The 15,348-nt window shown below is 49.4% G+C and overlaps 2 protein-coding genes across 2 annotated transcripts in view; one reads left to right on the top strand and one right to left on the bottom strand.

The window, feature by feature from the left end:
* Positions 1 to 10,871, bottom strand: part of MED19 (mediator complex subunit 19) — a 135,669-nt gene extending 124,798 nt beyond the window's left edge. The window contains exon 1 of the mRNA XM_063958467.1: positions 10,547 to 10,871. Within this exon, the coding sequence (XP_063814537.1) occupies positions 10,547 to 10,811 (265 nt within the window). The 5' untranslated portion in view covers positions 10,812 to 10,871. The remainder of the gene's footprint in view (positions 1 to 10,546) is intronic.
* Positions 10,872 to 11,131: 260 nt separating this feature from the next.
* Positions 11,132 to 15,348, top strand: part of TMX2 (thioredoxin related transmembrane protein 2) — a 109,809-nt gene continuing 105,592 nt past the window's right edge. The window contains exon 1 of the mRNA XM_063958465.1: positions 11,132 to 11,415. Within this exon, the coding sequence (XP_063814535.1) occupies positions 11,227 to 11,415 (189 nt within the window). The 5' untranslated portion in view covers positions 11,132 to 11,226. The remainder of the gene's footprint in view (positions 11,416 to 15,348) is intronic.

Here is a 15,348-nt window from a genome sequence, read left to right as displayed (position 1 = left end):
AGACGCTACTGGTGTACACTGCCGCTCTTGGTAACTGATAACGGACACGGACGCTCACCAACGGACACGGACGCTGAGCGACTCCACGTGCATGCAGACACTAAAGGCCTGCGACTCGGTCCGGGCGGGTTTATATCCAGTGTACACAACCGCAGCATCTAAGCTGCGACCGAGTACCCTCGTGGTAGCGTCTGAGCCGGAAGTGAGGTCATTCAGTTCATGAAACGAGAGACCCGCGGGAACTGGCCATGAACTCGGAGGAGGGACGGCCAGGAGAGCGTCTGAAACCCCCTGTTGACTTAAACTCCCAGGATCGCGGCCTCACCTAGTCCTGGCGCCTATGATCCCCGGAGCGTAGCGCTGTCGCACTCGAGATGTTCGGCGCATCAACACGCTGTTTGTAGTCTCCACCAAATCAGCGTAGCTGTGTCCTGACCCCTCTAGTAAGAGGAAGTCCATATACTCACTGTCTCCCCATGCTCCGGCCACAGCCTGGTAACGTCTGCTGGACCTGCTAGAACATCCGACACAGACGCCCGTCGAGACAGCACTGTACCGCGAAGGTAAGCGTTGTTGCGACCCGGTGGGGAGTTGGTGGAGCGACTCTTTCTAATACACGTTTAAGACGCTGTTAAGAGAAGTCGCTCAAACAAAAAAACAGTAAGTCTATAAAAATAAAGTAATGAAAACTTGAGGCTGCTTTCACAGCAGCCCTGTGACCATGCGGCTTCCTGCCGCACCAAGCAAAAAACTGATCTGACTGAGTCAGCGGGCGGGACTATATAGTGGAGGCCCCAATGCATCCTGGGAGGCCAGAAAGCTCGTGACCGTGTTGGTGCCATTTTCGCTGTCGCTCGACAATATCCCAATGTTATCCTGTGGATAATCCTGTGGACCCAGCCAGAGAAATATATATATTCCTCCAAATCAGTCAGCACTCAGGTCCTAAATAGACAGCTTCCCCCGGTGCCAAATTCCTTAAAGAAATAATTCTCCAAACGCGGCATGAACGGCACTCACAGGGTAGACCGTATGAAAAAATGCTGGTATGTTTATTGATGTAACGTTTCGGAGCTGCTGCTCCTTCTTCCAGACACCAGACAGAATAAACACAGAAACAACACTTGCCCCCTCTTAACTCACCAGAATCACCGCCGCTCACCTGCACCTGGGCGCACTTGCAGATCGGTTCCTTGCACGATGACGTACTTCCTGGCCGCGGCTTCCGGCCGCTGCTATGGCAACAGCCGGCTTGCGCTCCAGCCCCGGTGGTCACCATGGAAACACTACTACAGGCTCCCTGTACACACAGATGGGCGGCGCTGAGATGACAAAATAGAAAAATAAATGACAACTACATAAATAAACAGTTAAACATAGATATCCACAACACAAGTAATGTTACAGATACCTAAATGGACATAATATAAACGGATACTCCAAAATATTAAAGTATACCTGCCAATGCTGCATAGTAAACTACTTCAAGCCATAACAAATGGCTCGACAAAGAAAAAACACAGTACAGGTATTTGTAACATTACTTGTGTTGTGCCAGGGGTGACAAGTTGGGGATTTAATGCCACGGCCGCAGGGACCTGTATAAAAGTGTCCCCCGGCTGTGGCATTATCTCTCCATCTAGTGGAGCCCGGTGCTGGTGTTAAAAATACGGGGGACCCCTACGCTTTTTGTCCCCCGTATTTTTGGCACCAGGACCGGACGCAGAGCCCGGTGCTGGTTGTAAAAATACTGGGGAATCCCCTGTCAATTTCTGCAGCAGGGTACGCATAGATACAAGAAAGTGACCACACCTGGCGCCACCATACACCAACAACAAATGAAATAACTTAAATATCAACCAATTGGAATTGATAGCCTCTTTTATAGTGGGAGTTATTAGTGGAGTACAAAAATCCAGCATGCTTCTGAGGAAGGTCTGAGTACCGAAAGCGCGCTTAAGCATAAGGCTCTAACCATCTGGATCCCGCACAGGTGACCAAACGCAGCTGGCTCTGTTTGTGAAGTGGTGTTCCAGTATCCCATTTGGGTGATATGCTTTTAATCTTTTTGTTTAATGTAAGTGTGTTTTTGTCAGAATAAACCGATTTGTATGGTGAAGCAGTATTGCACTATATTTTTCTCCCTCTGAGTCCCCAGCCTATCAGGACATCTGCGGGGATTGAGGATCCACGTCATATGGTGGATGATATGCTTGACTGACTCATATTTATGCGAGTTGAACCAATAAAAATATCTTCTTCACTTCACCTTAAAAAACTGGTTGCACTATGTTTTTTTATTTTTAGTCCTACAGATTTGTTACCTCTCTGAGAAGGGTGGATTTTTGTACTCCACTAATAACTCCCACTATAAAAGAGGCTATCAATTCCAATTGGTTGATATTTAAGTAAGTTATTTCATTTGTTGTTGGTGTATGGTGGCGCCAGGTGTGGTCACTTTCTTGTATCTATTGTCCTACATTGGGGTCTTGGTGAAGGCCCTTTGTACCATACAGGCTGCCTCTATACCTATAAGCGCAGATCAAAATCACCAACTCTATCAGGGTACGCATAGAACCTAATGAACGTGTTCACTTAGGACCACTTATCCGCCCAAGAAGGTCCAACAGCCCGAGTAGAATGGGCCTTGATAGTTGCAGGAGCTGGAAAACTAGCCTGTACATAAGCTTGTGCAATCACCATTCTAATCCATCTGGCCAAGTTCTGCTTATTAGCAGGCAGCCACGTTTATGAAAACCAAAAACGAACAAATAGAGAATCCGATCTCCTAAGGAAAGCGGTTCTCTTCACGTAGATACGGAGAGCCCGTACCACATCCAAATACCGCTCTTTGGAGGACAAATCAGGAGAGATAAAGGCCGGAACCACAATCTCTTGGCTAAGGTGGAAAGATGACACTACCTTAGGTAAATAACCAGGGCGAGTTCTAAGAACCGCACGGTCACAGTGAAAAATCAGAAAGTGTGACAGACATGACAAGGCACCCAAGTGTGAAACCCGTCTAGCAGAGGCAATAGCCAGCAAAAACAAGACCTTAAGCGTAAGCCACTTAAGGTCCACAGACTCAAGAGGTTCAAACGTAGCCTCATGCAGGGCATCTAGAACAGACAAATCCCAAGGAGCCACTGAAGGGACATAGGGAGGTTGAATCCTTAGAACACCCTGAGTGACAGTATGAACGTCAGGCAGAGATGCAATTTCTCTCTGAATCCATATCGACAAGGCTGAAATATAAACCTTGAGGGAGGCCAGACGAAGGCCTAAGTCCAGGCCCTGTTGCAGGAATGCCAAAAGTTTTGCAGTACTGAACTTGTATGCATCATAATTCTTAGCCGATGACCAGGTGAAGCAAGAATTCCAGACTCTATAATAAATCCGAGCCGAAGCTGGTTTACAGGCTTTCAACATCGTTTGAATGACTGCCTCAGAAAAAACTTTGGCACTCAGGACGGAAGCTTCAAGAGCCACGCTGTCAAAGCCAGACGGGCCAAATCCTGGTAGACACTGGGGCTCTGAACTAGGAGGTCTGGGCATTGTGGAAGTAGAAGAGGACGCTCTATCGAGAGACCCTGTAGGTCTGAGAAGCAATGTACTCTGGGACATGCTGGAGAGAGTTGAAGTAGGATTCTTCCTTCTTGCTTGAACTTCCTTATTACCCTGGGCAGGAGTAACACCGGAGGGAACACGTATGGCAGCCGAAAGTTCCATGGAATTGCCAGTGTGTCCACGAATGCTGCTTGAGGATCCCTTATTCTTGCTCCGAAGACCGTAACCTTGTCATTGTGTCGAGACGCAATCAGGTCTACATCTGGTAGACCCCACTTGTCTACTAGGAGTTGAAATTCTTCAGGATGAAGGCTCCACTCTATGGCGTGTATATCCCGACGACTGAGGAAGTCCGCTTTCCAGTTGAGGACCCCCAGAATGAACACTGCCGATATGGCTGGCAGATGGCGTTCCACCCAGTGAAGGATCTTTGACACTTCCAACATTGCCATGCGGCTTCGAGTGCCGCCTTGATGGTTTATGTACGCCACCGTGGTAGCATTGTCCAATTGTACTTGAAAAGGCCTATTCTGTACCAGAGTCAGGGCAAGTTTCAGAGCATTGAACACTGCCCGCAACACCAGAATATTTATCGGGAGGAGAGATTCCTCCCTGGTCCACCGACCGTGAAGAGAATGTAGTTCCAACACTGCACCCTAACCCGGCAGACTGGCATCCGTCATCAGAAGGACCCAGTTGGAGATCCAGAAGGGACGACCCCTGCTCAATTGTTGGTCCTGTAGCCACCAGGTCAGTGACAGACGAACCTCTGGAGTGAAGCACATCATGTGAGATCTGATCCGGTGAGGCAGGCCGTCCCACTTGGCAAGGATTAGCTTCTGCAGAGGGCGAGAGTGAAACTGAGCATACTCCACCATGTCCACCACACCAATCTAACAAAACAAAGAAACCAGAGGAACTGATAACAATTGTGAGTCACTTACTCTTCAGACCACTCACCTCCTGATTGTTGCATCTGATTAAATAGCACGGAACTACCTTACTTGGACATGTCATAAACCATCCATTTTACCAACAAATGCTTGTATCTATATTATTGGAATTTTGTTTTTCATGCACAGCTGCACCAATGCAATCTTACCTACAAACACCTAAAAAATCTTACAGAACCACCATTGCTTTTTAAACCTCACAATCTTTTCATTACATACGGTCCAAATACATTTCAACACCCACTTTATCTACGCTTCTGATTAATTTCATACTAAATCTACACCCATTGAGCAGACACTGCTTTTCTCATCTACATTTCTGCAATTCTTCAACTCTGAATTCCTTACAGCCTCCAATCCTACTTCCACTATCCCTCAACCTATTTACCCACTAAACACTGTCAAGGCTTTCTTATACTCCCCACATTACTCAGTGTCTACCTAATCATGCGTCTTCATCCTTCCCCCCCCCTTGTCTCCTACACCTCCTCCTCCCTCCCCTCCATCTCTGTATTCTTTCCCCTCCTTTCCTGTTACCCCACTTTCACTCACGTCTGCCCCATGGTCCTGCTACCCCACAACTCAGCCCTGCTCCCTCTCTCCCTTCCTTGTCACCTTCCCACACCCCCATCCACATCACACTGACCTCCCTCCCTGCCCACCTCCTGCAGTTTCCCCTCCTAGCTCAGGCACCCGTACCATCACTACTCTCTCATCATCCCTGCCCTCAAAGTTAATCCCACCTAATCACTACAGCAACCCTGAAAATCTCATTCACATCTCTCCCACAAACTCATACCCCCTATCCTGTGCCCTCTGGAATGCCAGATCTGTTTGTAACAAACTGGTCCCCACTCATGACCTTTTCATTTCCAACTCCCTACACCTACTAGCCATTACTGAAACTTGGATTATGCCCTCTGACACTACTTCTCCTGCTGCTCTCTCTGCTGGGGGACTCACATTCACACACACACCCTGACCTGGGGGTCACCATGGGGGTGGTGTTGGGGTCCTTTTACCTTCTAGTTACTCCTACCAACTCATACCACCAGAACCATCCCTTATATTCTCTACATTTGAGGTCCACGCCATATGCCTCTTCCAACCAGTCCATCTTAGAGTAGCTGTCATTTACCGCCCCCCTGGCGTTGCTTCCAAATTCATCGACAACTTTGCTTCCTGGCTTCCTCACTTCCTCTCTTCTGACATTCCCACCATTATCCTAGGCGATTTCAACATCCCTATTGACATCCCCACACAATCCCGGGCACAATAGCGCATCCTCAATCTGTCACCTGTAGTGCAGGACCGGGTCTCGCAGAGGAGCGGGTGCACGGTGCTGACCCTGGCGCTTAGTAGCAGACCTTTCTTCTTTCCACCCCCCTGATTGTCTGCCACGGAGTACTGGGCGGACGCCGCTCACACTCAGACCCGCTGATGCACAGGCCGGGCTGCAACGGGGGGAGCGCTGATAGCCGCCACTGCCAGTTACGCGGCAATACATGGAAGGGGACACGGAGCAGACAGAAGGGGGTGGGGCAGGTGAGGCTAAGTGGGAGGTGCCGGCAGGAGAGGGGGCGGTGTGCGTGCAGAGCAGACAGTGAGGGGAGGCGGGAGTGAACATACTCTCGATCTCCTCCCCTTCCAAGTTCCTCCCTCTGCTGCCGTGGAGACAAAAACTGACTGACAGTGCAGGACAGCGCTGCTAATCAGAGCGCGTCCTGAGGGACCCGGCGGTTTTTTATTTTTGAGTCCCCACCATCAATATTGGGGTAAAATACGCGCCATAGCGCGTTTTTGCGATCACTGTATACAATGCATCCCTTACTTCTGCTCTCGACTCTGTTGCTCCACCAACCACTATTCACCCTCGCAAATTAACACCTCAACCCTGGCACACCAAATGCACCAGATATCTGCAAAAATGCTCACGTACTGCTGAGCGACACTGGAGGAAATCACGCTCTAAGGCAGACTTCCTCCATTTCAAACTTATGCTCTCATCCTTCAGTGCTGCCCTTTCTCTTGCTAAACAGTCATACTTCAAGAACCTCATCTCCTCCAAGTCTTCCAACCCCCGGCGCCTCTTTGCCACTCTCAACTCACTCCTCTGCCCACCTCGTCTCCCTTCCTCACTCTCTGCTCTTGACTTTGCCACTTACTTCACATCCAAAATGGACTCCATACGTAAGGACATCACATCACACCAAACCATCAGTAACCAGCTTTCCTCCATCCCTTACCACCCCTCCCACCTACTGTGACCTCTTTCTCCCATGCAACTGGAGAGGAAGTCATGGCCCTCATTCGTTCCGGTCCCCTCACCACCTCCCCACTTGACCCCATCCCCTCTCGCCTCCTCCGCTACCTCTCTCCTTCTGCTTGTTCCCATCTTTCCCACCTTCTCAATCTCTCCCTCTCATCAGGCACTGTCCCCTCTGCCTTCAAGCATGCACTCATCTCTCCTATTCTTAAAAAACCTACCCTTGATCCAAACACTCTCTCCAACTACCGACCCATCTCTCTCCTCCCTTTTGCCTCCAAACTCCTTGAGTGTATTGTCTATAACCGCCTTACTTCCTTTCTTTCCTCACACTCACTACTTGACCCATTCCAGTCTTGCTTCCGTCCTCTCCACTCAACTGAAACTGCCCTTAGAAAAGTATGCAATGACCTCCATGCTGCTAAATCTAAGGGACACTACTCTCTACTTATTCTACTTGATCTCTCTGCTGCTTTTGACACTGTGGACCATCCTCTCCTACTGCAAATCCTTCACTCCATTGGTCTGCGCGACACTGCGCTCTCTTAGCTGTCTTCCTACCTCTCTGACCGTTCATTCTCTGTCTCTTCTCATGACTCCACCTCACTTCCACTAACTGTAGGTGTACCCCAAGGTTCTGTCCTTGGTCCTCTTCTCTTCTCGCTCTATACATCCTCACTAGGTAAGCTCATTAGTTCTTTTGGGTTCCAATATCATCTCTATGCTGATGACACCCAAATCTATCTTTCCTCTCTAGACCTCTCCCCTGCTCTCCTCACTCGTATTTCCAACTGTCTCTCTGCTACCTCTTCCTGGATGTCCCAGCGCTTTCTTAAACTTAACATGTCTAAGACCGAGCTGATCACCTTCCCTCCCTCCCGCATAACCTCACCTCCTACAATCTCATTATCTATTGATGGCACTACTATCTCCTCTACCCCCCAAGTGCGCTGTCTTGGAGTAATCCTAGACTCCTCCCTCTCCTTCAAACCACACATTCAGCACCTCTCACAAACCTGCCGTTTTCATCTAAACAATATTTCTAGGATCAGACCCTTTCTGACCCAGGATGCTACTAAGACTCTTATCCACTCATTGGTCATCTCCAGACTGGATTACTGTAATCTCCTCCTGACTGGCATTCCTGACAAACACCTCTCTCCACTCCAATCTATCCTCAATGCTGCTGCCCGGCTCATTTTCCTAACCAAACGCACTAAGTCTACCTCTCCTCTCTTACTAGACCTTCACTGGCTCCCCTTCCCTTTCAGAATCCATTTCAAGCTTCTCACACTCGCTTACAAAGCCCTCACCCACTCCTCTCCCATCTACATCTCTGATCTTATCTCCCTTTACACTCCCACCCGTCCTCTTCCCTCTGCTAATGCACAACGACTTTCCTGCCTACGGATTACCACCTCCCACTCCTACCTCCAAGATTTTTTGCGTGCTGCACCACTTCTCTGGAATTCCCTACCTCTCCCCCTCAGACTCTCCACCTCTCTACAAAACTTCAAACGGGCTCTCAAGACCCACTTCTTCACCAAACCCAGCCAAATCTCATCCTAACCATCTGTTCTACACTCTCTATGTACCCCATCTGTGTCACCCCTGTCTACCCCGCCCCTTTAGAATATAAGCTCACGAGCAGGGCCCTCTTCCCTCATGTGCTTATCCTTTCTTACTTGAATAATCTTCAACTGCATCTACTCCAGCAGTCTTCTGCCACCTGATACTTATTCCAGTGTCATCTGCTTATGTAACTGTTTATTTACCCTGTACTTGTCCTATACTGTCTTCAACTGTAAGTTGCTGTTTTCCTGTTTGATTATTTATGTACTCTGTAATTGGGCGCTGCAGAACCCTTGTGGCGCCATATAAATAAAGGATAATAATAATATTATTATATTATTAATAATAATGTCCAAAGCCGACACCATGAGGTACATGCATCGCCCAGTATGTCGACACTCGTGGGCGAGAAAGGAAGTATTGTATACTGTCCTGACGCTTCAGGACCTTCTCCTGAGACAAGAACAACCGCTGGTTGAGTGTGTCCAACAATGCCCCCAGGTGCAACATGCTCTGAGCAGGGACCAGGGAGGATTTCTTCCAGCTGATGAGCCACCCGTGGGCTTGCAGAAATTGGGCTGTCAGTTCCAGATGACAGAGGAGAACCTCTGGGGAGTTTCCCAGGATAAACAAATCGTCCAGACCTGGTGGGATCCTGATACCTTAACAGCGGAGTAGGGCAGTCATAACCGCCATGACCTTGTTGAAGATTTGCGTAGCCGTGGTCAGGCAAAAAGGTAAGGCCTGGAATTGATAATGTAGGTTGCCAATAGCAAACCGCAGGTTTTGTTGATGCGATATAGCAATAGGTATATGTAGGCAAGTTTCCTGTGTGTCCATAGATACCATATAGTCCATGGGCTCCAAAGCCAGAACAATAGAGTGAAGGGTTTCCATACAGAACTTGGAAACCTTCACAAAATTGTTCAAAGACTTGAGGTTTAGAATGGGCCGGGAGGATCCATTCGGTTTCGGAACTAGGAACAAAATATGGTGTGTGTGCCCACTTTGCCAGTGTATTTCATGCCCAAAACAGCTTTGGGCCAAGCAAAATACAAGTGGGTCATATGTAAGTGACCACGCATTGTTTATTTCAGGTGTCAAATTTGTGGCCCAAGACTAGTTAACCCTTGCAAAACTACAGCTACTTATTCAAAATGGCAATTTACAAAATGGTGTGTGCGCCCACTTTGCCAGTGTATTTCATGCCCAAAACAGCGTTGGGCCAGGCAAAATACAAGTGAGTCACATGCAAGTGACCACCCTCTTGTTTTTGGGGGTCAAATTTGTGGCCCAAGACTGGTTAACCCTTGCAAAACTACAGCTACTTATTCAAAATGGTAAATTATGGTGTTTGTGCCCACTTTGCCAGTGTATTTCATGCCCAAACCAGCATTGGGCCAGGCAAAATACAAGTGGGTCATATGTAAGCGACCACCCTGTGTTGTTTTTGGGGGTCAAATTTGTGGCCCAAGACTAGTTAACCCTTGCAGAACTACAGCTACTTATTTAAAATGGTAAAATATGGTGTGTGTGCCCACTTTGCCAGTGTATTTCATGCCAACAGCATTGGGCCAGGCAAAATACAAGTGGATCATATGTAAGGGAACCTACTCTGCTGATTTCAGGTGTCAAATGTGTTACCCAAGACTGATTAACCCTTACAAAACTGAATGATCTGAATAAGAAGCTGGAGTTCGAATAAGAAGTGAATAAGAAACTAGAGCTTGAATACGAAGTGAATAAGAAGCTGGCCGAATAAGAAGCTAACTTCAGCCTCGTCTCCAGGACCTACATGCTGAGCGACAGATAGAACACCCCCTACCGCCCGCGGGACATCAAAGCAGCATCCCCCCACCCCTACCGCTGGAGGATGGGTAGGGGCCCCAGTGCATTGCTGTGCCCAGGGGCCCACACTGCTGTTAAGACGGCTCCGATTTAGTACCGTGGCTACAGGTAGCAGGACTGCACAGGCCTTTCCCTACTTATAGAGGTTTGCCTGTAGTTCTTAAAGCTTGGAGGAGGACGTCTCGGGTTAGTGCATTGCCTTCAGAGTAGATCGGGCACATACATACAGTGGAGGCAGCCATATTTAAATGCACTATAAGAATGCAGCTCTTGTAATACACGGGTACCACACAGACACCATCAGCTGCACTACCAACATTAGCCGGTCTCCAGCACTCACCTGGCAGTTCCTTGAGCAGGTAGAAGGGCCCCCCCGGCGACCTCCGAGCCGCATCTTCCCCAACAGGCACCGCAGACAGTGACGGGGGCGGAGGCAGGGGGGTCCCGGGCACGGAGGAGTTAGAGACTCCGGAGACAGAGTGAGCCTTCCCTGCCCCGAAGCCCACACCGCCGCCACCGGACACCACCGCGGGTACTGCCGGACCAGACGACAGAGCCGCCGGCGGCTCTGAAGGAGCAAAGAGCCCAGAAAAACCCTCCATCATCCTGCACGGATGGCCAGCCAATCATAGGGAGCTTCGCTCGAACGGCTGACCAATGGGAATGACACGCCAGGACCCGCCTTCTGGCGTGTGACGGATTCGCGCTGTGCGTCGTGGTAGGCGGAGCGTGCAGGCAGATTGCCCAATCAGGCACCGAATCCACGTTTCAACAGCAAGCAGGACCATACTCCTTGGTTGCTTTGGCAGTGGGCCAGCTCCTATTCCAGAGCCGCTGCGTGCAGTGCCATCCGTGATTGGCAGATTCCTGTTGACGACATTATCTGGGGGAGTAGGTTTTGCTTCGTTTAGAATCTGATTGGACAGCGTTACTCTTTGCGCTGTGATTGGCCAGTGTGGCGCTCGGTGCCAGTAGCAGGTCACAGTCAGGCAGCACTAGCAGCAGCGCTGATCGGTTATCATGGCGGTTATCGCTCCGCTCCTCGCCCTCGTATACGCGGCGCCTGGGTTATGGCGCTGGGTGTCACAGCCGTACTACCTGCTCTCCGCCCTGCTCTCCATATCCTTCGTCCTCATCAGGAAAGTGCCGCCCGTGTGCACTGCGCTGCCGACCCAGCGGGAGGATGGCAACCCCTGTGACTTTGATTGGGTGAGCAGCAGCATGCCTTCTCCGGTGCTCAAGGGCACATGCAACTCTGTCACAGGCACCAAGATCCCTGACCATTGTGTATTCCCTGTATGTGTGCAGTTGCGGCATTTACATTGGGACATATGTATGTATCCTAATGTATAATCTGCACTTTTGTGTATATATAATAACACGCTTGCACTGGTTCTCTTGCTGAAGCCGCAGCCATTTTTCGGTGCTAGCTCGTACTGTGCTGCTGACAGCAGGTGCTTGCCTGGTAGACTTCCCTGTATAAGCCTAGCTAGAGTATAGGGATCCTAAAATAGCTGCTGTGCAAGCCTCCTGTGGAGGTGCATGCATTCCACCCACAGTATGTGCCTACCCGTAACACTGTCAGGAGTATAGTTAATTGCAAAGGCTGCAAATCTGTGTCTCAGGCCTGTATATGTGCTTTTTTTCATACGTCCTATAGGATGCTGGGGTCCACTTAATGACCATGGGGTATAGACGGTTCCGCAGGAGCCATGGGCACTCTTAAGACTTTTCAATGGGTGTGAACTGGCTCCTCCCTCTGTGCCCCTCATCCAGACTTCAGTTTTAGAAATGTGCCCAGGCAGACTGGATGCGCTCTGAGGATCTCTACTGAGTTTCTCTGAAAAGATTTATGTTAGGTTTTTTATTTTCAGGGAGAACTGCTGGCAACAGACTCCCTGCTTCGTGGGACTGGGGGCAGAAGTAGGAACCAACTTCCTGAAGAGTTTCATGGCTCTGCTTCTGGCTGACAGGACACCATTAGCTCCTGAAGGGAACTGAACGCTAGCCGTGCCTAGATGCTCACTCCCACAGCACGCCATCACCCCCCTCACAGAGCCAGAAGTCTGAATACAGGTGAGTATGACAAGATCTTCTAGCAAGTACAGTGACGGATGAGGTATGTTGCTGCTGGCGGGAGAGCAGCGCGTCATTGCTGCCTACACACACACAGAGCAGTGTGGGGGGGGGGGGGCGCCTGGGCAGCAAATAATACCTAAAACTGGTGCAAATGGGGGCATAAGATGCCGCTGGCACAGCCCTACCCCCGCCAGTATAAATATTATAATCATTGCAGAGTGAAAAATGAGCCATTTGCGGGGGCGGAGCTTCTTCCTTAGGCAGCCAGCACACTGCTCAGCGCCATTTCCTCTCTCTCCTCTGGACTACAGAGACCACGCTGGTCCTTTCCTCCACTTCTGACACAAGTACAGGATGCAAATAAGGGGGGCACGAAGCATTTTGTGGTGCATTACAAGTGTGAATTACTGTGTAAAAGCGCTGTTGTCTGTGGGCATTCTGTGTTCACCCACATTATACTGGCGCTGGGGTTGTGAACTGGCTGCTCCTCTACTGTGGCCCTCTGACAGATTTTGCTGTGGGTCTGTCCCCTTATAAGTGCCAGTGTGTCTGTGAGTGTGTGCAGTACACACGCAGGGAGTTCCTCCCCGGAGGAAGGCATTTTAGGGACACAGAGTTGTAATTTGGTGGCGCTGGCGGCACACCAAGTGCCTGCATGGGTGAAAGAAATACGTGACCGTATGCATCTTATTAATAGTAGGTTAGATAAGTCTGAATCTCAGGCTGAATGCTGGAGAAAAGCTGTGGAAGATGTGATTTTTCAGGACTCAGTTCTTCATTCTGCAGGCGGACTGGGTCACATAAGAGACCATTTGTGAATACTGATACCGACACAGACTCTGATTCGTGTGTCGACGATAGTGACTCTAGAGAAATAGATCATAAATTGGCAAAAAATATACAATATATGATTGTGGCTATTAGGGACGTGTTGGAAGTTACAGAAGCCACGCCTGTACCTCAGGAGAAGGCTTATTTCTCGAACGTCCTAAGTGGATGCTGGGGACTCCGTCAGGACCATGGGGGTTTAGCGGCTCCGCAGGAGACAGGGCACAATAATAAAAGCTTTAGGATCAGGTGGTGTGCACTGGCTCCTCCCCCTATGACCCTCCTCCAAGCCTCAGTTAGATTCTTGTGCCCGGCCGAGAAGGGTGCAATCTAGGTGGCTCTCCTGAGCTGCTTAGAATAAAAGTTTAAGTTAGGTTTTTTATTTTCAGTGAGTCCTGCTGGCAACAGGCTCACTGCTACGAGGGACTTAGGGGAGAGAAGTAAACTCACCTGCGTGCAGGATGGATTTGCTTCTTAGGCTACTGGACACCATTAGCTCCAGAGGGAGTCGGAACACAGGTCTCACCCTGGGGTTCGTCCCGGAGCCGTGCCGCCGACCCCCCTTGCAGATGCCGAAGTTGAAGAGGTCCAGAAACAGGCGGCAGAAGACTTTCAGTCTTCATAAGGTAGCGCACAGCACTGCAGCTGTGCGCCATTGTTGTCAGCACACTTCATACCAGCGGTCACTGAGGGTGCAGGGCGCTGGGGGGGGCGCCCTGGGCAGCAATGTATTATACCTTTTTTATGGCTAAAATACATCACATATAGCCCTTGAGGCTATATGGATGTATTTAACCCCTGCCAGATCTCACAAACTCCGGGAGAAGAGCCCGCCGTTTTAGGGGGCGGGGCCTATTCTCCTCAGCACACGGCGCCATTTTCCTGCTCAGCTCTGCTGTGAGGAAGGCTCCCAGGCTCTCCCCTGCACTGCACTACAGAAACAGGGTTAAAACAGAGAGGGGGGGCACTTATTTGGCGATATGATTACATATGTGAAAATGCTATAAGGGAAAACACTTGTATAAGGGGTTGTCCCTGTATAATTATAGCGTTTTTGGTGTGTGCTGGCAAACTCTCCCTCTGTCTCCCCAAAGGGCTAGTGGGGTCCTGTCCTCTATCAGAGCATTCCCTGTGTGTGTGCTGTGTGTCGGTACGTGTGTGTCGACATGTAGGAGGACGATGTTGGTGAGGAGGCGGAGCAAATTGCCTGTATTGGTGATGTCACTCTCTAGGGAGTCGACACCGGAATGGATGGCTTATTTAGGAATTACGTGATAATGTCAACACGATGCAAGGTCGGTTGACGACATGAGACGGCCGGCAAACAAATTAGTACCTGTCCAGGCGTCTCAGACACCGTCAGGGGCTTGTAAAAACGCCCATTTACCTCAGTTGGTCGACACAGACACGGACACTGACTTCAGTGTCGACGGTGAAGAAACAAACGTATTTTCCTTTAGGGCCACACGTTACATGTTAAGGGCAATGAAGGAGGTGTTACATATTTCTGATACTACAAGTACCACAAATAAGGGTATTATGTAGGGTGGGAATAATCTACTTGTAGTTTTTCCTGAATCAGATAAATTAAAGTGTGTGATGATACGTGGGTTTTCTCCGATAGAAAATTATTGGAGGTATACCCTTTCCCGCCAGAAGTGAGGGCGAGTTGGGAAACACACCTTAGGGTGGATAAGGCGCTCACACGCTTATAAAAACAAGTGGCGTTACCGTCTCCAGATACGGCCGCCCTCAAGGAGCCAGCTGATAGGAAGCTGAAAAATATCCTAAAAAGTATATACACACATACTGGTGTTATACTACGACCAGCAATCGCCTCAGCCTGGATGTGCAGCGCTGGGGGGGCTTGGTCGGATTTCCTGACTGAAAATATTGATACCCTTGACAGGAACAATATTTTATTGACTATAGAGCATTTTAAGGATGCATTTCTATATATGCGAGATGCGCAGAGGGATATTTGCATTCTGGCATCAAGAGTAGATGTGATGTCCATATCTGCCAGACGATGTTTATAGACACGACAGTGGTCAGGTGATGCAGATTCCAGACGGCACATGGAAGTATTGCCGTATAAAGGGGCGGTCCATCGGACCTGGTGGACATGGCAACAGCTGGAAAATCCACTTTTGTTACCCCAAGTCACATCTCAGCAGAAAAGGACACAGTCTTTTCAGTCTCAGTCCTTTCATACCCATAAAGGCAGGCGGGCAA

This window comes from Pseudophryne corroboree, chromosome 3, assembly GCF_028390025.1.
Source record: "Pseudophryne corroboree isolate aPseCor3 chromosome 3, aPseCor3.hap2, whole genome shotgun sequence".
Lineage (NCBI taxonomy): Eukaryota > Metazoa > Chordata > Amphibia > Anura > Myobatrachidae > Pseudophryne > Pseudophryne corroboree.
Note: the sequence above shows the minus strand (reverse complement) of the source record. Positions and strands in the feature narration are given on the sequence as shown.